Source organism: Mesoplodon bidens (assembly GCF_964165515.1).
Source record: "Mesoplodon bidens genome assembly, chromosome: 11".
NCBI classification, from domain to species: domain Eukaryota; kingdom Metazoa; phylum Chordata; class Mammalia; order Artiodactyla; family Ziphiidae; genus Mesoplodon; species Mesoplodon bidens.
Window position 1 is genome coordinate 28,824,863 of NC_138167.1, and position 22,366 is coordinate 28,847,228.

The window sequence follows — 22,366 nt, forward strand, 5'->3', positions numbered from 1 at the left end:
ATGGGCCATAGGCCGATTTATTCTGCTTGGGAAACATCTGTGGTGTATTCCTACTGATTGCTTTCTCCAACAAATGATGCACAGCGTTGTCTGTTTCAAATGCCTTTATGATGTGAGAAGTGAATAGACTGAATTGAAGCCATCTGCATCATAGGATGGCACACAGTGTTTGGTGAAAGGAGTCCCTTTACATTTCCTAACATTTGGGGAAAGATAAATCAATAATTTTCTAGGACTAGTTCCTAAATTTACCTGATCAGCAAGTTTCCGTTTGTGCATTCCTGTAAAATTGAATGATATAAGTCATATGGCAAAACAGCAGGTGGCAGGAGAGTGTGAGAGCAGACACACAAAATGGAAGCAGTGACATGGCACTCAGAGATACAAGGGTCCATTTTCAGGCCCAGAATAAGTCCTAAATAAACTCATGTCACACCGCACAATATTTATCTAGCAATACCCTATTAGCTTAGTTTTTAGCAAAAGTATTGAATATGGAAATAAAGCTAAAAGCTTACCACATGCCTTTTGAAAGACATACTCAAGCATTGTCTAACAGGTGCACCTGTGTAACGGTCACCCGCTTCTCTTGAATGAGGAGCATCAGCATTACCTGGGATCTTATCAGAAATGCCAGCTCTCAGGCCCCATTCCAGACCTACTTGGCCAGAATCTGACTCGTAACAAGATCCCTAGGTTATTTTATACACATTACCATCTGAAAAACACTGGTCTAGGGAATATACCCTTTGTCTGACTTCCTATTTATATTGATTGAGGCCCAGATGCTGTTAATTTTATGAAGACTGATAAATTGCAAGTTATTTTTGTCCACTAGACATGCAAATGATTTCTGCCTGGTAGAAAAGACAACTTCAAGGTTACAGTTCTTTGCCCTGTAGAACATAAAACATTTTGCACCTTGTTCCAGGATTCTTTCTTCCAGTGACTAGATGGTCTGTCTCTCAAATTCTTCTTGGAGCTGCATTTACCATCTTGCTTTTCCCTCATGACTGAGTTAAATAAATCTTTGACACATGTTCAGCATACATGTATGACAGTCATGCTTGTGACTGTTTAAAGTTGTAATTCAAAACCAGTCACCTCTCAATAGCAATAAGATACTTATTTCTAATGAAGATGGTAATAGCCGTCCTTTCTTGGGAAAAATAGTCAGTTATCCAGTAAGCAGTAATTGAGAACCTCCAATATGATATAAAGATGAATCTAGCATGGGCTGGTCACTCAGCATGGTATAGTATAATGTATAATCTAACTTTAAATACAAGGGCTGGCAACTGAGGGCCTAGAATTCTGGTTCAGCCTGCAAACATGATTTGCAGCCAAAGAACATTTTGTTTTATTTTCACTTTTGAATTTGAAGGCCTTTAGGTGTAATGTAATGTGTATTCTCTAGTTCTCCACAGGCTCCAGTACTCCTTGCTATCTTCTATCAGGCTATTTCACACATACTGGCTACCTGTCTGGCCCCTGAAGGCACTTACGATCACCGTCCTTAAAGAAGACACTAATCTATTAAATCCATGTAAACCAGTACTACAGTGGGAAATGGCTGGTCCGAAAATTACAGCACACGCTATGCAACCCTTTTGGGGCATCTTTTTGCATATCTATCATGCACAGACCCTGGACAGCTATGATGAGTATGAAAAGGGTGCAGCTGCCAAATCCAGCGGCCTTATCCATTATCCACCAGAGGGCAAATTATTTACATGTATAACAATGCATTTCACATACAGTTACCAAGCATCATCATCAATTTCTTCAGATACAAAAGAGTTTCATTTAAACGGTTCTCAGGGAGTAGACACCATACCCACATAAAACAGCAGAGATAGCTTCATTCTCAAAAATGAGCATTATTAAAATGTCAAAATAAATATCATGCAGAAATATAGCAAGAAGAGGCAGTAGGTATAGGCAATCACCTAGTCCCTCTGAAATCAGACCCAGAAGTTCAGAAGCAGCTTTGAACAAAACAAGAGTTTGGCGGCGCCCATGATGTTTAGGGGAGGCTGTTTTCTGCCTTAGATGGATTGGCTGACAGCACATCACAGAAAGTTATTAAGTGTCTACTTTCACCAGGCATGACTCTCTTTTTCATAAGTGCTTAAATTCACTAAACAAGGAAAAGCAGGCACTATACAAACAGAGTCATTAACAATATAAATCTCACCTAGAATAAAGGAATAATATGGGCTATCTCATTGTTCTGCATAAATAGTGATTTCTGTGGTTTTCCATTTGTCCTCTCTATGGATTTTTCTCCTTTGGTGCATCTCATCTCTCATTTTATTCTAGTACTTTTTCAGGGGACTTAATGAACACAACTCCAAGGAAATCAGCTAATAATATCTCCATTTCTCATCTGGACAGCCAAGAGGCCTTGCTAACCACCACGCTTCCCCTACCATTGGACTTTTTACCCCTCCCAGTGAGGGCTTATCTCTTAATCTCTTAGTCCTTGCAATGGGGTCCTTAAATTGGTCTTCTGGCTTTAGTCTATGGCTTGACAGTCTTTAATATGCATGCCATCCAGTAGGTTATTTATTCCTGGGTTTACTGTGAAACTGCCTGGCTGGAATCTGTGTTTTCTTTCAAAACCAACTTCCAGCAGTTTTCTGTTCACTTTGTTTTTAACTGAGGACTGGGACGTGGTTCTAGAAGTCAATGGCAGTTACAGTATCATTTCAGAGAAAAACCTCCCTAGCTTCCTCACACTGAGCCCATCTTCCTCCATATTCTCCTCATCACATGGAAGAAGCTTTCCAAATTTCTCCTTGGTCTGCAAAACGCTTTTCCAAGTAAGTGAGCAGTCTATAACATTGGAAAATATTGGACCTGCAAGGCTTGTGAGAGACAGGAAATCAAAGAGAGCTGAGGTAGGGGCAACATGCAACATCAGGAAAAGAGAAATGAGTAGATCAGGCAAGACCTTGGTGAGGCACCATCCCTAGCCCGAACTTCTCCACTGCATTTAGAAGAGACTCAAAATCTTTTCAGTCTTTTGAAAGTTTATACTCTCTTTAGTATAAACTTTCAAAAGACTTAAAGTCAAAGCCACTATGAGGTTCCAGACATGTTGGCTCCCTTGGGAGACCCTTGATCCTCCCTAACCTGTCACCAATTATTTCTATACAGAGAAGAACCTCTCTGCTGGTCCCTGCCCAATTCTGAGCCCCAGTCTCCAACAATGAACTCAGAATTCACACACACTTAGAAGACTGACCTTAAATCCACTTCTCCTACATATCTGCTTATGTATGTAAATAAAAGTTAACACTGACTCTGGGTTTTCTGTATTTTTGTGTACTAGATCATGAGTTCTTTGAAGTAAGTACAACTTCTTTGTCTTTTCCCTATTCCTACCTCATGGTACCTAGGATTCTTTAGCCACTTAAAGAATATCTGTTGACTTGAACTGGCTTCTACAGAAAAGCAGGTACATTCTAGGCAAAGAACAATTGAAAAAGAGGACAAAAGAAAGTGAGAGAAACAAGATTGATGATCTAATGATCTCGAAGAGATGGAAGTGTTTTTGGCTACTGGGGCTAAGGCAATCCATGGCCAAGGGTGTTGGAACCATGCTTAAGAATATAAATTCCAAAAGAAAACTTACTCATCCTCCAAAGTCACTGGCCCTAGTAAAACAGGTTTCAAGGTTCAATTATTAGTTTTATCTTGCAAGTGTAAAAATAGAAACAATAATGGTCCCCCAAAGATATCCATGTCTTAATCTCCAGAACTTGTGAATATGTCACCTTTGCAGACATAGACTTTGAATGGATACCTTTGAATTATCCAGGTAGACCCCACATCAGTCCTTAAAAGCAACCGTCAGGGGCTTCCCTGGTGGTGCAGTGGTTGAGAGTCTGCCTGCTGATGGAGGGGACACGGGTTCGTGCCCCAGTCCGGGAAGATCCCACATGCCGCGGAGTGGCTGGCCCTGTGAGCCATGGCCACTGAGCCTGTGCGTCTATAGCCTGTGCTCCACAACGGGAGAGGCCATAACAGTGAGAGGCCCGCATACCACACACAAAAAAAACCCCCAAAAACAGGATTTATGTTGTGGTGCTTTTAAAATACATCTACAAATAATTTGATGCTCCTTTCTCCAAACAGTGGAGATGAATCCTCCTCCCCTAGAGTATGGGCTGGAGTGAGTCCCTTCTAATGAATAAAATGTGGCTGATGTGATCAGCATATGATCAAGCCACAAAAGGCATTACAACTTCCTCCCTCAGTAACTATCTCTGTCTGTCTGTCTCTTTCCTTCTCTTTCTCTTTCTTTCTTTCTTTCTCTCTGTCCCTGTCTCTCTCTCTCTCTCTCTTCTGAAGGAAGCCTGTTGCCAACAGCCACATGACTGAGTCATCTTGGGAGAACTTTCCCAAATCTGAAGACATCTACGGGCTCAGCCCACATCTTAACACCAACCACAGGAAAGTCCCTAAGGCAAAACCACTCAGCTAAGCTGCTCCCAAATCTCCGAACACAGAAACTATGAGATAATAAATGTTTATTGTTTTAAGCCACTAAATTTTGGAATTACTTGTTACACAGTAATAGATAGCCAATATATGTGAGATACAATCCCTAGAGTAGAGGTTACAAATTGGAAGCCTAGCTCCTAATTCAGTCTACAAATATATTTTCCTCAGCTTGTAATGGTAGATTTCTTTTTAAGAGCCAACATTGAAAAATCATTAAATTTCGCTTAGAAATCTAGATTTCCAGCCTCTCTCAAAATTTTGGAGATCCAGCCACACAAAGGCCCACATTCCCATCTGGCAGGCTCCTGCTGTAGAAGAGGGATGCTCTCCTGAGTTCACCTCAGTCCCCACTCAACCCTACTCATCCCCACACTGACGCCAACAGCATGGCTTCTGCACTGCTATTTCTCTTTTAGTAGAAAAATACTTCTCAGTTCCTGTATGTCTATCAAAATTAGGAAACAAAAGGTATACTGAAAGGGCTTTGCATCTTAAGAAATCTAGGAGAACACTTGTTTCTTGGTGGGAGTGAAGAATATTCCTACATGCCTAATACGCCATCAATGTGTGTCTGTGTCAAATACACACAATTTAGGATCCTGTATTTTCTTCCTCTAGTACCTTTGCTCATTGAGGCTAACAGACTGGACCCTGTAGGTAAGTGAGTTTGCTAAACCTGCTCTTTCTTACTCGGGGTTCCTTGAAATGGGGCTAGGATGAAGCATATGAGCTTGCTAGAGCTGGCTCTTCAGCAGCTTAAAGGTAGCCGTCAACATTACACCTTTCCTCTCATACCGATTGTTTTGAGAAGAACCTTGCTGAGACCATAGTATCTATTAAATCTTTTTCTGGGGCTTCCCTGGTGGCGCAGTGGTTGAGAGTCCGCCTGCCGATGCAGAGGACATGGGTTCGTGCCCCGGTCCGGGAAGATCCCACATGCCGCCGAGCGGCTGGGCCCGTGAGCCATGGCTGCTGAGCCTGCGTGTCCGGAGCCTGTGCTCCGCGACGGGAGAGGCCACAACAGTGAGAGGCCCGCGTACCGCAAAAAAAAAAAAAAAAAAAAAATCTTTTTCTGGTTTTGCACTTATAATAATTGTTTAGCATGAGCTGCTTATTGCTGCCTCAAATTCTGTCTGCCCAAACCCATATTGACTAATCAGAAATAATCCCAAGTACAACCTCTACTTTACCATAAATGCATAATTTTCAGTATTACAAATGTTTCTAGGAAATAAACACTGAACTAGAACATGAGTTGGCAAATTGCAGCACACAGGCCAAATCTGGCCCACCGCCAGCTTTAATAAATAAAGTTTTATCAGAACACAGCCACACTTATTCATTTATGTACTGTCTGTGGCTGCTTTTACACCACACTGGCTGAGCTAAGTAGTTATGACAGAGACCTCATGACATGTAAACCTCAAATATTTACAATCTAGCCAATCCCTGAATGAGAAGGATAAAGTACAAAGATTTTGACAGTTAATAGGCCAAGAACACATTGTGCTTCAAAGGAACACACATGGGGAAAAGTAAAGACACCATGCCCTCTCCAGAGTGTTTGCCTTATCACTCATAGTCAGTAACTCTAAAACTTTCTTTACCTTACGAATGGACATAAACAGAATGGGTTTTTAGGTTGAAAATGAACTCACTGTGGCTAGTTTCTGAACGTCTTCATCTGATGCTCCCAGAGATGCCAGGCCTATTTCTTGTGAAAACTGAGCAAACTTAGGATCCGCAAGTAGAGGGACATGTCCCAGGAGTTCGTGACATGTGTCTCTGAAAAGAAAAACATCACAGAGAAATGTTAGACAAGTTAAGCTATCACTGGCAGAACAAGACCTAAAATTCTAATTATAACCTTGCTACTGTAATTAATGTTACCAAATTTCACCAATCCTAAGATTTTTTATCAACTCTGAAATCCAGATACATCTTACAACCATGGCATCTTAAATTATATGATATACGATATGTTAACAAAATAATAGTGACTACTACTTTCAAGAGCGTATCATATGCCAAACATGTGTTAAGTATTTTATTACATGCACTGTCTCTTTGAATACTCAAGAGAAACTTGAATTAAAGTAACTTATTGGTGCAACATTCTATAGACCAGGGGTGTGCAAACTACAGCTGCAGGTCAAATCTGGCCTACTGCCTGTTTCTGTAAATAAAGTTTTATTGGAACACAGCCATGCCCATTCATTAATGTATTGTCTATGGCTCCTTTTGCCTAAAACGGCAGAGTTGAGTAGTTGTGACTGAGACCATATGGCCCACAAAGCCTAAAACATTTACTAGCTGGACCTTTACTGAAAAAGTTTGCCGATTCTTGCTACAGATAGTGATAAAGCCAAAACTTGAATCCAGCTTATCATGATTTCTAAACTCTTGCTCTCAACCCTTAAGTTACACTGCATCCCACGTTACACTTTGCAGGGCACTGGGAAACAGCAGAAGATCCTATTGTCATCAACAGATGTCTTTTCCCGTGGACCGTTTATCCGTCTATAACACAAGCAACTCTTTTGAGCCTTCACACTGGAAGACCCTCCAAGTCCCCTGCTTTGACTAGCCTGAACTAGGCAATAATAGAAGTTTACATCCTCTCTCATTTGCCTGTGCTTCCACTTGGAGCCAGAGACCAGGCAAAGGCAGGTATGTGTCACAATGAAGCAAGGCGGATGCCTTCCTGTGTCATTGCCATGAATCACAAACCATTTCCTGATACCAAGCTATCCTGGAATATATGACTCTCTGGAAATGAATCAGCAGGCAACAATATTTTATTTTCTTGACAAAAACTAATGAGCCAGGTAGTAACTGAAAGATGTTTCCTAATTTCACCTGGGCTCCTCGTAAGTGTATCACTTCAAATAGATACTATAACATAAATGCCAGGTACTACCACCAATATCACAAGTATAAAGTTAAGTTGGATGGTCATGAGGCTGAAGCAAGGGAATGGTGGTCAAGGGCAGACGATGGGTACCAACATAAGACATATGGCATTACTTGGTCAAAAAGTTCTGTTCCCACAGCTCAAACCACATGCCCAACCCTGGCCAGCCCCTTCCCAGACACATCAGGTTGAAAAAGCAGCCAAATGAGAATACGTGGACATGATACTGAAAGAAACTCCAGATTCATTCTCTATCAACTGTGTGCCAACAGCCTCCTTTTTGTATAGAAATTGAATTTGTGGAAGAGCATATGTGGTGTTTACTCTCCAGTCATACTCCTTAAGGTGGTGAATCAGACTCATTGGATTTTAGGGCATAAGGAGAATTTAAATGTTATCAGAGCCCCTCATTTTACTTATGAAGAAATTAAAGACAGAAGGAGGAAAAATAGAAAGCTAACATACTGCCTTCCCTGGTGGCGCAGTGGTTAAGAATCCGCCTGCTAATGCAGGGGACATGGGTTCAAGCCCTGGTCCAGGAAGATCCCATGTGCCACGGAGCAACTAAGCCCGTGCTCCACAACTACTGAGCCTGCACTCTAGAGCCTTCGAGCCACAGCTACTGAAGCCTGCGTGCATAGAGCCCGTGCTCCGCAACAAGAGAAGCCACTGCTCGCTGCAACTAGAGAAAACCCGTGCACAGCAATGAAGACCCAACGCAGCCAAAAATAAATAAATAAATAAATAAATAAATAAATAAATCTATTAAAAAAGAAAGCTAACATATCCTGAGCTCTTATTATGTGCTGGGTACTGGGCTAAATGTTTTCATATCCTATTAGTAATTTCATCTTCACTTACAAAGAAGTCTTATTATTCCCATTTGATAAATGGGGAAACTAACATTCAGTAAATTTAAGCATTTTTTTTTCCAAGGACACACTGTTAATAAGAGACAGAGACAAGATTTGAAATCAAATTCCTCTGACTCAAAGCTGTGCTCCTTCTGTTCTATTAACTTACAAGGTGGAGTAAACGAGAAGGGCTGGGCGGGGCACAGCTTCAGTTGTGGGGAACGTTTAACCAAGCTGGTTAGCACAGGTAAAAATGTAGCCAGTGTGTCCTAAGTCTCTTTTCCTGCCACTCAGTCCTCAACCCTCCAGATTACCCGGGGAGCCTTTTTAAAAATACCAATGACTGGGTGCTACATAAGAGCAATGCAGTCAGACTCTCTGGGACAGGCCTGAGCAGCTATATTGTTTTAAAAGCTCACAGGGTGATCATAAGACACAGGCAGGGTGGAGATCTCCTGTCGTAACAGACGATGCTCGGAACACCCTGAACAGGCTTCAAGCAACTAGTACTTAAAACTAAAGCTAAATGTGATTATGTAATTTTGAGCTGCCCAAATTTAATGCCACTAAAATTACATCATACAAACATACATACATACTGAGGAACAATGAAAGGTGGTAAGGAAAGCTCACTAGGTAGCAAGTTACTCCTCCACACGCACTTGACTCAGAGATCAGTTAAAGGTGTTTGATTCAGCATACTTCTACGCTGAGAGTGGACCCTGTAGACTCACTCCTGTGCTCACTTTTTTAAAGGTCGTGCAGTCTGCACCAATGTTGGAATTGAGGGGCCCACCATGGATAAATCGGAGTACCCCCACTGTAGCTTATGATGTAAATACTAAAACACCCCTAACTGAACCAGGCAGAAAATATGACAACAATATTTTCAAAATTAGACCAGATGTCAAACTCCAGGGAAATACTAAAGATGGTGAGTATTAGCTCATGGTATGAATAAATAAATTAAACAGTAGCTAAAAGAACAACTATTGTGGCCAACATGTATTGAATGCTTCCGATGGGCCAGGCACAGTGCTGGGTGCTTCCCAATGTGAGAATGGGATAGGTCATGGTTACAGTGGTGGATTCTTGTTGCAAAACTGGGTTTACTTTTGAGCTTGTTAAATACTTGAAGAAGACAGTCTTCTACCTGCCTAAGTACCAATGGAGTCCAAAGGCTTATAGGTAGAAGGGAAAGTGAAAAGTTGGCAGTTAAAAAGGAAAGAAGAAGGAAAATACGAGAGATCCAAAGACTCTGAGTCAATTCTTTGTGGTAGAAAAGGAGCTATCACCTGAAATTTAAGTTAAGGTGTAATTATCAGAAACCTATAACCCGCAGCCAACTTAAGAACCTTTAATAGCATTACAAGGTAATCCAACCATACATAGAAGAGAAATTATAAATTTGAAAGAAAAAAATCATACAACACATCAGAATAAGTTATATTGCTTCATTAAGAATGAAAGCCTGAAGCAAGAAGTCTAACAGAATTACTAATGGAATGCTCGGGATGCCTTTGCCCTGTTCTAAGTAGAAATGATTGCTCTAGTTTGTACCTTCTTAGGGTAGAAGGTACCCTAGTCTCTAGGGCTAGGGTCGTAGAGACCCTAAGAAGGAACTGCTGTTCAGATCTCTGAGCAAGTAGAGATGCAGTTCCTACAGGAACCCCACTTCTCACTGAGTCAAGGCTCAAGCACCTATATTTCAAGACCATAAGTAACGTTATTATCGTTTATGACTTTGGTGGAACATTCTCAGAAATAAACACTGGAGTGTTCTCATCCCAGTGTCTTTGGCTAAGACACGTGGTATAGACAAAGGAAACTGAAGTGCCTGGAAACTCTTCAGACAACAAAGAAAGATGTTTAATGTTGCTAATTAAAGCAATTAATTAACTTTGAAAAGTTGACATTTTTTTTAGTTTCTTTGAGACCAAAGGACTTGGAAGCTGGGTTGACTAGCTTTCAGGGGCTGAAAGAGATTCCAGACTGTTGGGAATCTGCAGGAGAAGCCTGAGCCTCGTCTCCAAACTTTGTATCAATTAATTTCCGTGGGACTGATGTCATGCTGTCTCACACCGCTTCACAAAGTGCAATAGTTATTATGTTCTGCCTGTAAAGTAGTTCAGATCCCTATGCTGGTGTTTCATCCACAGCTGGAACCCTGAATATCTAATTATGAACAGGTTTCCGATATGAGTCCACAACTACTGCCTTATCTCACCAGATCTCTCTTAAAAGATGCAATTATTTGGCTATAATTGCACCTGTCAGCACATGCTGCCTCCAATCTCCATCCACTTCGGCAAACTTTTCTCTTTTTAACTCACATCCCTTTGATGCATTTTTCGCCTGAATAATGCTTCTCAGAGCCCTTTTCACAGAAGCACTCTGTTCACTGGAAATGTAGGACCTTTCAAAACTGTTAACACTGTAAAACATCATGTCTCCTTTTGGAAAAAAAAAAAAAAAAGAAAGAAAGAAAGAAAAAGAAAAGCTAGAGTTGATATCAGCCACTAAACTTTTTGCTGCTCTAAATTGGAATCTTCTCTGATAAGCCCTGTTAGGAGGATTTTAAAGCTTACAAAGGGACTGGGGCAAAATGCCTCCAGGGAATTCTTAAATCATTCTAAGGAAGCTGCAATCACTTTGCTGCTGGGAAAAGAAGGGTCCTAGTTGTTAAGTTCAAATTCAAAATGGGTCTGGCATTCTTCTCCTCTTATCAGCTTTCAAAGCTGACTCCTCCGCATTGAACAACTTTTTATTTTGGCTGTAAATTAAAGCTTTTAAGAAGCAGTGAGTGGGCATGCAGCATTGGCTTCCCATCCTTTCACACCTGTCTTTGAAACCCTATTGCTATAGGTTTTGTTTGTTCTAAATAACACGGAAGCCAACACTTTAGCTAAATCATGAAGAGAGGAAAAGGAAGATGGGGTTGGGGGATGGGGGGTGGAGGTTGCACTGATGAAAAGAAGCTGGAGGAGGACCTGGAAGCCAAAATAGGGTATTTTTTCAGCTTTCACGCAACCTTTGGTGGGCAAGTGCAAGTAATCTGGGATAACACACTGGGACGCATTGAAAAGGGGGTGACTTGGTTTGTTTTCACTTCACTGAGGAGATAATAACAGGAATTAATTTGGTACTGAGGCAATTGTTTTCAGTGCTTGTTTTAGAGCCATATACAGAGTTTCTTTAGATTTAAAATAGCATACTGTAAAATCTGGTCGATAAGATTTTAGGCAGTTCTGATGATCACTCCACCTTATGTCCCTGTCAGGTTATAGATAAATACATATGTGGCCCTCTTTTTATGAAGCCAAGCACCTGGATATTGCCCTGGTGGAAATCTTCTTTCCTTTTTTTCCCCTAGGAATCATAAGGAAGGCCATTAATGTTACTCTTCTTCAGTACAGCTCTATTAAGACCAGCAGAAGATGTTACACTTATTTTTTATTTTGGAATTTAGTTCAAGAAGTATTTTTGTGTACCTATTATATACCAAGTGCTATGTTAGGAACTGAGACTTAAAAGTAAATAAGACACAATCCTAGAATAACCCTTAGCAAAAGTTACCTCATGGTTCCATAAAAGAGCAAACAGCAAGTACTAACTTTCCTGAGCTAGTGAAAGAAATAGTTTCCAGTTCTTACAAGTACCACAAAAGGGCTTCAAGGGAAACTGTCCATAGGTCTCCAGCTCCCCATCATCTCAGATATTTCTTATCTCTTGAATAAATAAGAGATTTTTAAACTCTTTCCCTGTGTGCTCCCCCTCCCCAAATTTTCACTAGGTATTAAGGAGGTAATATAACGTAAGGGTTATAAGAACTGTATACAGTCAGGAGTCAGCCCTAAGTCCATGTTGCACATTCCTGTGTAGGCAAGTTACTTCGAGCAGTGATGTGCAATAGGGCTTCCTGTAGTGATGGAAATATTCTGTATCTGCATCGTCCAATATGGTAAAGCCACTTGGTTCAGGTGATTACTGAACATCTTAAATGTGACCAGCACTACTGAGGAACTAAATTTATGGTTTTATTTCATTTTACTTAATAAATTTAAATAGTCACATCTCTACCATATTGGACAGCACAGATGTATTGTTTTTTCATCTGTAAACTGGAGATTATAAGGGTCCTTATCTCATGGAGTTCTTAAACAATGTTGTAAGATAATGCATTAGAAACATAAATTGCCAACAAGTTAGGTATTATTACACATTAAATTATACTTACACCTAAGTCTATTGTACTTCAGTAGGTTTTGCCCATTTGGAAGATATCTTATCACTTAAATAAGCAGCAGTAAGTTTCTCCAGGACACAGGTCATGCCATGTTCATCTCTGGGTTTCTGGTGCTTAGGAAAGCCTGGCACATAATAGATGTTCAGTAACTGCTTTCTGAACTCAACAGAATCAAACAGAGATGGTGGGGCTCTACTGTACCATATAGAGGTAAATCTAAATGAATCCCAAGCATAGCTTTCCTAATTTCCAGTGTAGCATAAGGGCTTGGACTAGTTCTTGGTTTTGGTATTTTCTAGTTGTGTGTCCATAGGGAAATGACCTGACTTCATTGATCTTTGGAACTGCCATCTGTAAAATGCTGACAATCCTGCCTACCTCGTAGCCATGAGTGGAATGACGTCAGCAGAACAGAGCACATGTGGGAAATGTCAGAGAGGACATTTTTCCTTCTCTCCTGTGGTGGCTTCTCTACCTGTCAATAGATATAATTCTCACATGATGGTGAAGAGGTACAGCCAGTGGTTACCTCTTCCTTGCCTAAAACTCAGTCACTTTGAATTTCTTCTGAACTTGCAATTTTAAAAAGCAAATATTCCTAAAATAATTTTTTTCCCAGGTCACCTCCGTCTTCCACACCTGTAAGTACCCAAGTGAGCTTCTCCCTGATGACATGGCACTGAGGGACTATGAATTGTGACTCAGATGTGGATGCTTATGAGTGCTAATTTTGGGCTCCAGGCACCACACAAGGAAGGCAAACCTTGGCGAGGGTGGAGCGGTGGGAAAAAAGGGAACCTGCTTTGAGTCTGCTAAAATATATACATACACAAGCTGAAAGCTGTATCCAAGTCACTACCATTAACAGCCTAAGAGAACAACAGGGCTCTAGCAGGCACTTAGGTACAAATGTGGTTTCAAAATGCACAGGTTTTAAATAATGTATAGGGTTGTGTGCAGGGGTTTTTATAGAATGTCTATTGTTAAGAGTGCTTGGAGCTTTGGAGACAAAAGGCTCCCATAAAAAGTCCTAGGGGTTATTTTTGCTTTGAGGCACCTCATAAAACTAGACACAGTATTATGATTGAAAACTTGGGAGTCCAGGTCTAGGAACGTTGTTCTTGTAATTAAGGATGCTCTGGAATGTTACAAGGCACCTCAGCCTCCACATGAATTTAAGAGGTGGCAAGGAAGAGTAGACCTATTTGGTATTTATATAAAGCCTTTTTCTCTGCAAAGATCAAAGCATTATTTCATCAGCCCTCACACAGGGAGGTTAAGTGGCTTACCAACAGTCACACTGAGAGCTGATAGTGGGGCCAGGAGTTTGGGCATGCGGTCCATAGGGCCTTCTGCCTGAGGATGCAGACAGAAGGATGCATCACTGCTCTGTAGCGAGGCACTTTCCCCTTCTTTTTCCCAGTGAAATAAAAGATGCCTCCTCTTGATAAAGGGGCAGACTAACGGTGGCCCTGTGAAGATCAAAGGAGAGAGCAGGCTTCTGACAACGCCTGGTAGTTGGACCGAACACTGGATGGGACAGCACAGCACTAGACCATCCAATAAGCACATCCAGTACTTAGGGTTCTGGCAAAGCAGGGCCACCAAATTAAAGAAAGAAAGCGTCACTCTCAACTGTCTTACATAAAATTTATAATTGGAAAATCAAGAAAGAAGCTCTTCAACTTCAGCACATATACAAGTTTTGAGTTTTCCTCTATAGTGTTACTTTTTAATATAGAAGAGTGGTTAATCCAAAAGATGCTGGCACTATTCCCTGAGTTCAAATCCTGACTCCCCTATTTACCAGCTGTGTGACCTTGAGCAAGTTCATTAAACTTTCTGTGTCTCAATTTCCTCATCCATAAATTCAGAATAATAATAGTAACTCACAAGTCAGAGGACTGTTGTGATTATTGAGTTCATCCACATACAATACTTAAAATAGTACCTGCACATATTGATATATACACGTTGGCTATTAGTAGTAAAAAAAAAATATTATTATTGCTTCTGCTGCTGTTGTTGTTGAACTTATCTATGTTGGAGAATGGAAGGGGTGAAAATATACTCGGCTTAGGGCCTCTAACGTCTTAACTGACCCTGGGTGTAGCCCAAACCAAGTTTCTCCCGAGGGAGACAACGGCTGCTAAGCTTGGAGTGTGAGCTCCGGGTTAAAACTCAGGAAAGGGAGGCCAGATGGGATCAGCTTTCCGAGAACATGCCGTGTTCTGAGAATCGCTGGTACAATGCCGCTCTGCTCTCCTGAACAGCAAAATGATGATAGAACCATGGAGGAAGCCAGTTGGCTGGGCAGGAAGCTTGGCACTGCGCTTGGCAGGGATGAGGGTGATCTGTGGGAAAAAGCGAGTTTAAGCTAAACCAGAGCTCATAGGAATGAAGGTTAAACTCTATAAAGCTCTGGCTTATCTTCCTGGCTCTTCAGTAAGACCTTGCCCAGATGTGACTTCAGCAAGGCCCAATATTAAAAACACCCATCACGGTTAGTGCTTAAATCAGACAAGTTCACAGACCCAGAATCCCTCAGATGGCAGCAAGGAGGGAAAGCTGCAGAAGGAAAGGTCCTATCTTCCCTCTCACTACAGACCTAGTAAAAAGCATCTCTTCAATCAAGAGAGGGGCAGTCAATGTTTCTTATAAATTTGAAAGCCTGTGTCTTCACCTGCTGGTATTGTTATTTAACAGATAATGTCAGGACTATTGACTGAGCCACAGGAAAAGGAAATGAATGACATCTGCCAGTTTTAGAGAGGGTTCTGTTCTAATAAGCAAGGGCTAAGCATAAAATTCACTTGCTTGGCTTAGAAATAGATGAAAACTAAAGTTAGAAATAATTCACTTTTATTTTTCTTGTAAAAGTGGGACACAGCAGCAATGATAAGAAAAATCACCTGACTGTAAAACCTTTTTTAAACTTTAAAAGTTATATTTAAAAATAACATTAGGGCTTCCCTGGTGGCGCAGTCATTGAGAGTCCGCCTGCCGATGCAGGGCACACGGGTTCGTGCCCCGGTCCGGGAGGATCCCACGTGCCGTGGAGCGGCTGGGCCCGTGAGCCATGGCTGCTGAGCCTGTGTGTCCAGAGCCTGTGCTCCACAACGGGAGAGGCCACAACAGTGAGAGGCCCGCGTACCGCAAAAAAAAAAAATAATAACATTAATTGCCCCTAAAGTGTCCAACTATGACAAGAAATATTTTCCTCAACACAGATGCATTTAGTTGCATTATGGCAGTAAGCACTGAAATACGAGTTAATGGTGGCATGACTTTTTTCCTAGTGGTGAAAGTTTGCTCTCTGATTTGAAAAGTGACACAGGAGGAAAGAGCAGAAGACAGACCCGCATCAGTCTGTACTGAATCATCAATCATCCCAATGCCGCCCTGAATCCGAAACTCCCTGACTGAATAAGCTTATGCTATGCTGTGCAAAGGGTATTTCTGTTACTAGTATATTAAGCACAACATCTGAAAAACAAAACAGGAGGCATATTCTTAAATGTTTTCATTAAAACATTTTTTAAAAGGGATTTCTGGTGCAAAACTGCACTATTACTTTGGCAATAGCTCTACTGGAAAGACAGATATTGTACTGGCTTGACCTCCAAGAACTGATGTTGAAGAATGTATGTTTATATTGAAATGCCTGGTTGCTTCTCCCTGAGCAGAGGACAAGGGGTAAGAGGGTTGTGCTATGGATGTGTGTTTCAACACTGCTCTGGGCAATGTTTTATGTTCCAAAGGTACAGAACCTTGAGGCCTCTGGCCACCTCTGGTCTTCATCCAGAAATCTAGATGGGATGGGTGGGTTTGGCCTATATTGGAGAGAACAAGACTGGATTATAACACCTTAGAAAATAAGACCTTCTTGCCTTACCCTCCTTCATTTCCAAGACCTCTGTCAGTCCACACAGCTTCTGAAGAAAAGCATGAGATTTGGCCCCAGGAAAATATGGTTCTATTAAACCGTATTTCTTATTAAAGAGCTCTGCATTTCCAAGATACCACTGGCCGTCAGGACTACAGATAAAATTGAAAGTCATATACACAAGTACATGTGCACATGCACATTCAGTGAGCACGTATTTAACATCCACCTTGCATAAAACACATTCAAGAAGTCTGTTGAAACTATGAAGAATAGAGACCACAGATCTCCTAGAAGGAAGTGTCCGGGGAGGAAAAGCCAAACGAACTAAAGAGGAACTGGGGGTGGGCGGGTGGGATGCATATGACAGCTGAAAATCCAAAGCACCCTCTGAACACCAGAAGGCTGACATCAGAGACGAGACCAGGCCAGACAAGACCAAGGAGTGAGGGAAAGATACCTCCTTCCAACTCTCTTCTCCCTGCAGTGTGCCCAAGACCAGTTTAGGAAACACACTGGATCTCCACCGCCCCTCTCCAGCAAGAATCTTCTAGAGGCAAATCCAGAGATGTTCCTACCACTGGTCTGGTCCACTGTCCTCCCCCTCACTTCATACACACACAGCACGCCCACACACAGGACAGTCCTGCAGGGTCCTGCAGCACTGCTTGCCAGTTTCAGAGCGTATCTTCTTGATGTCACATTTAAGAAGTTCAAATATAACTCAGAACACGTCACAGACTGACACTGTTTTTGAAGAGAGGGCAATGACCTGTCCTACCTTTAAGGTGAGACTATATTCAGGGTTTGTTACCCAAAGGGGGAAAATGTCTTCTTAGCACCATGTGAAGTGCAGTTGGATCTCTCTCTTTTTCCTTCCCTCCCTCTGCCTCTGTCTCTCTCTCTCTCTTATTTTCATAAGGGGGAGGTGGGAACAAGCTTCACATTTCCTTTCCCTCCTCTCCTTCAGCTTCATAGTGAACAACCACTTTTTTCTTTTGAAATGATCTTCACTGCCAAAGCAAAACAGATGAGCGAAATAGGTTGCCCCTCCTGGGTGTGATTTGGAGAGAAGACTATTCTGGTCTAAGTGACCTATCCTCACAGCCTCAACTGGTGTCTAAAATTCCACCATTAATGGTTCATGACTTTGCCTGAAGACACTGAATATATAAAAATGCCTTATTGATGGAGGGGTGTCCAGCAGCAGTTCTTGAAATCAAAGTAAAGCTGCAGGAAGGAGTGAAGGGGCTGCAGCCCTGAAGATGGAGGTGCTACCACCACACAGGGTGCAGCCGGGACTTCCCCTGTTCCCTTCACTCCACAGATCTCAGACTGAGCCTGGGACTCTGTGCATGTCTCAGACCCGGCACATTCTGGTGGCAGTGGCATTCACGGCTTCAGCCCACTGTGGGCTCAGTTTTTACTTTATATGCCAGGTTTGGGGATCCACTCCAACCTCAGTCTGGATCTTCTTGTTCCTGTATTGCCTCTGCCAGCTGGCCTTGAGTTAATTACAGTCTGATGAAGGAGACTGACACATGAACAAATAATTACCATGCAGTGTTGTAAGTGTTCAAATAGAAGTAAGGAAAAGTACTACAGGAATATCTAGCTCTGCCTGGGAAAGTCGTCACAGAAAAGGTTGCTACTGAGCTTTAATCCTGAGAATTAAAATGATTTCACAAGAGTCATTCCAGGCCAAATGAACCACCTGCGTTGGCTCATGCCTGTGCAAAGGCATGAACCAACAGGCTCATGAGGATGGTGAGAAGTCCAGTATGGACTTCTTATGGAGAATAAGGTTTTGGAAGGGAGACAGAAGATGTGATTTGATGATATCAAACATTTTTTATCTTTTCCTTGTATGTAACAGGGAACCAACAGAGGTCAAACAAGGGAATGCTACAGTCAGATTGGTGTTTTAGAAAGGAAACAAAGTCTACTTCTTTTGCTTCTAAGATTGCTTCTAAGAGAAAAATAATTGTCAGACAGAACAACAATGACCTGCCAGATTGCTTCTTCTCAAACAGTGGTTCTCACTGGGGAAGACGTTTCCCCCGGGGACATTTGGCAGCTTCTAGAGACATCTTTTGTTGTCACATCTGGCACGGGTGGGAGTGTACTCTTGACAGCTAGCAGGTAGAGGCCAGGGACGCTGCTAAACATCCTACCAAAACAAAGCATTATTTGGCTCAAAATATCAATAGTGCCAAGGTTGAGAAACCCTGTTCTAAAAGATAAAGTGGCCAGAGGGTGCAAAATGACACAGACCACAATGGACTTCCCAGAGAAGCAAAGAGGAGAGCAGGAGATTGGGGGGATGGCTTCTCAAATTTTTGTCCTGCCACTATTCACATGCCAGGTGACGCTCGCACACCCATGTAACTTAGAGCTCTGTCTCTTTCCCTGTCATTCCACTGAGTGAGAGGGATGCTCTTATTGGAATAACCTTGAATTTGACCCAATTGATTTTTTTTAAAAGAAGTCATTTGTAAACTTCAGTACTCGATTATAGCGACAAAGTTGCTTGCAATCACAGCTGATCAACATAAGTAGCTATGCAACAACAGTGTGCAGAATCCCTGCCTCAGGCAGGGCTCCAAGGGAGAAAGAGCCTCACTTCTAGCAGAATCAGTGACCTTTCAATCCAGATAGAAACACATGGAAAAGCAACTCTTCCCACCAAGAAAATCAGGAGTCACTGATCCTCCAGGACTTTCTCTACTGTCCTCCAGGCCAGAACCTCCCTAGGGAAGCAACCCAATCTGCCACTGCTTTTTAAATTCAAGCCCCAGAGTCCGGAGGAAGATGGCGGAAGAGTAAGACGCGGAGATCACCTTCCTCCCCACAGATACATCAGAAATTCATCTACACGTGGAACAACTCCTACAGAACACCTACTGAACGCTGACAGAAGACCTCAGACCCCCCAAAAGGCAAGAAACTCCCCACATACCTGGGTAGGACAAAAGAAAAAAGAATAAACAGAGACAATAGGATAGGGACGGGACCTGCACCAGTGGGAGGGAGCCGTGAAGGAGGAAAGGTTTCCACACACTAGAAGCCCCTTCGCGGGTGGAGACTGCAGGTGGCGGAGGGGGAAAGCTTCGGAGTAGCCGAGGAAAGCATAGCAATAGGGGTGTGGAGGGCAAAGCGGAGAGATTCCCGCACAGAGGATCGGGACCGACCGGCACTCAACAGCCCGAGAGGCTTGTCTGCTCGGCCGCCGGGGCGGGCGGGGCTGGGGGCGGGCGGGGCTGGGAGCTGAGGCTCGGGTATCGGGTTTCGGTCGGAGAGCCGGGAGAGGACTGGGGCTGGTGGCAGGAAGAGCCTGAAGGGGTTGGTTCGCCGCGGCTAGCCCGGAGGGAGTCCGGGGGAAAAGTCTGGAGCTGCCGAAGAGGCAAGAGACTTTTTCTTCCCTTTTGTTTCCTGGTGCGCGAGGAGAGGGCATTAAGAGCGCTGCTTAAAAAAGCTCCAGAGACGGGAGCGAGCCGTGGCTGAAGACGCGGACCCCGGAGACGGGCGTGGGACGCTGGGGCTGCTGCTGCCGCTGCCGCCGCCGCCGCCACAAGGCCTGTGTGCGAGCGCAGGTCACTGTCCACCACCCCTTCCGGGGAGCCTGTGCAGCCCGCCACTGCCGGGGTCCCGGGACCCAGGGACGGCTTCCCCGGGAAAGCGCACGGAGCGCCTCGGGCTGATGCAACGTCACGCCGGCCTCTGCCGCCGCAGGCCCGCCCCGCACTGCGTGCCCCTCCCTCCCCTCGGCCTGAGTGAGCCAGAGCCCCCGAATCAGCGGCTCCTTTAAACCAGTGCTGTCTGAGTGAAGAACGGACGCCCTCCGGCGACCTACGTGCAGAGGCGGGGCTAGGTCCAAGGCTGAGACCTGGGAGCTGTGAGAGCAGAGAAGAGACAGGGAAATCTCTCTGTGCAGCCTCGGAGGCAGCGGACGAAAGCTCCACGGTCCGCTTGATGTGCCCTGCATCTGTGGAGTGCATGAATGGACAGCGAATCATCCCAAATTGAGGAGGTGGACTTTGAGGACAAGATTTAAGATTTTTTCCCCTTTTCCTCTTTTTACAACGAATTATCCCAAATTGAGGAGGTGGACTTTGAGAGCAAGATTTCCGATTTTTTCCCCCTATTCTCTTTTTGTGAATGTGTATGTGTATGCTTCTGTGTGAGATTTTCTCTGTATAGCTTTGCTTCCATCATAGGTCCCAGGGTTCTATCCATCCGTTTTTTTGTCATTGTTGTTGTTTTTCAATAATTACTTTTTTATTTGTAATAACGCTACTATATTTTATACTTTATTCTATTTTACTTTATCTTCCCTCTCTTTTTTTCCTACCTTGCCTTCCTCCCTCCCTCCCTCTGCCCCTTTCTTTCTTTCCTTCCTCCCTCCCTCCCTCCTGTCTTTCTTTCTTTCCTTCCTCTCTCCCTCCCTCCCTTCTTCCTTTCACTCTCTTTTTCTTTCCTTCCTCCCTCCCTCCCTTTCTTTCTTTCTTTCCGTCCTTCCTCCCTCCCTCCCTCCTTTCTTTCTTTCTTTCTTCCTTCCTTCCTTCCTTTCCTTCTTCCTTTCTTTCTCTCTCTCTTTCTTCTACTAATTCTTTCTTTCTACTTTTTCTCCCTTTTATTCTGAGCCGGGTAGATGAAAAGCTCTTGGTGCTGCAGCCAGGAGTCAGTGCTGTGCCTCTGAAGTGGGAGAGCCAACTTCAGGACACGGGTCCACAAGAGACCTCCCAGTTCCACATAATATCAAGCGGCGAAGATCTCCCAGAGATCTCCATCTCAACACCAGCACCCAGCTTCACTCAACGACCAGCAAGCTACAGTGCTGGTCACCCTATGCCAAGCAACTAGCAAGACAGGAACACAACCCCACCCATTAGCAAAGAGGCTGCCTAAAAACATAATAAGGCCACAGGCACCCCCAAACACACCACCAGACGTGGACCTGTGCACCAGAAAGACAAGATTGAGCCTCAACCACCAGAACACAGGCACTAGTCCCCCCCACCAGGAAGCCTGCACAACCTACTGAAACAACCTTAGCCACTGGGGACAGACACCAAAAACAATGGGAACTACGAATCTGCAGCCTGCAAAAAGGAGACCCCAAACACAGTAAGATAAGCAAAATGAGAAGACAGAAAAACACACAGCAGGTGAAGGAGCAAGATAAAAACCTACCAGACCTAACAAATGAAGAGGTAATAGGCAGTCTACCTGAAAAAGAATTCAGAATAATGATAGTAAAGATGATCCAAGATTCTATTTCCAAGATCCAAAATCTTGGAAATAGAATAGACAAAATGCAAGAAACAGTTAACAAGGACCTAGAAGAACGAAAGATGAATCAAGCATCGATTAAAAACACAATAAATGAAATAAAAAATACTCTAGATGGGATCAAAAGCAGAATAACTGAGGCAGAAGAACGGATAAGTGAGGTGGAAGATAAAATAGTGGAAATAACTGATGCAGAGCAAAATAAAGAAAAAAGAATGAAAAGAACAGAGGAGAGTCTCAGAGACCTCTGGGACAACATTAAATGCACCAACATTCGAATTATAGGGGTTCCAGAAGAAGAAGAGAAAAAGAAAGGGACTGAGAAAATATTTGAAGAGGTTATAGTTGAAAACTTCCCTAATATGGGAAAGGAAATAGTTAATCAAGTCCAGGAGGCACAGAGAGTCCCATACAGAATAAATCCAAGGAGAAATACGCCAAGACATATATTAATCAAACTGTCAAAAATTAAACACAAAGAAATCATATTAAAAGCAGCAAGGGAAAAACAACAAATAACACACAAGGGAATCCCCATCAGGTTAACAGCTGATCTCTCAGCAGAAACTCTACAAGCCAGAAGGGAGTGGCAGGACATACTTAAAGTGATGAAGGAGAAAAACCTGCAACCAAGATTACCCTACCCAGCAAGGATCTCATTC

At 43.0% G+C, this 22,366-nt stretch overlaps 1 protein-coding gene across 2 annotated transcripts in view; it reads right to left on the reverse strand.

Annotated features, from left to right (window-relative positions):
- TPH2 (tryptophan hydroxylase 2) overlaps nt 1-22,366 on the reverse strand; it is a 111,668-nt gene that overhangs the window by 30,767 nt on the left and 58,535 nt on the right. For both annotated transcript variants that reach the window (XM_081248855.1, XM_081248854.1), the window contains one exon: nt 6,171-6,297. In XM_081248855.1, the coding sequence (XP_081104981.1) occupies nt 6,171-6,297 (127 nt within the window). The remainder of the gene's footprint in view (nt 1-6,170; nt 6,298-22,366) is intronic.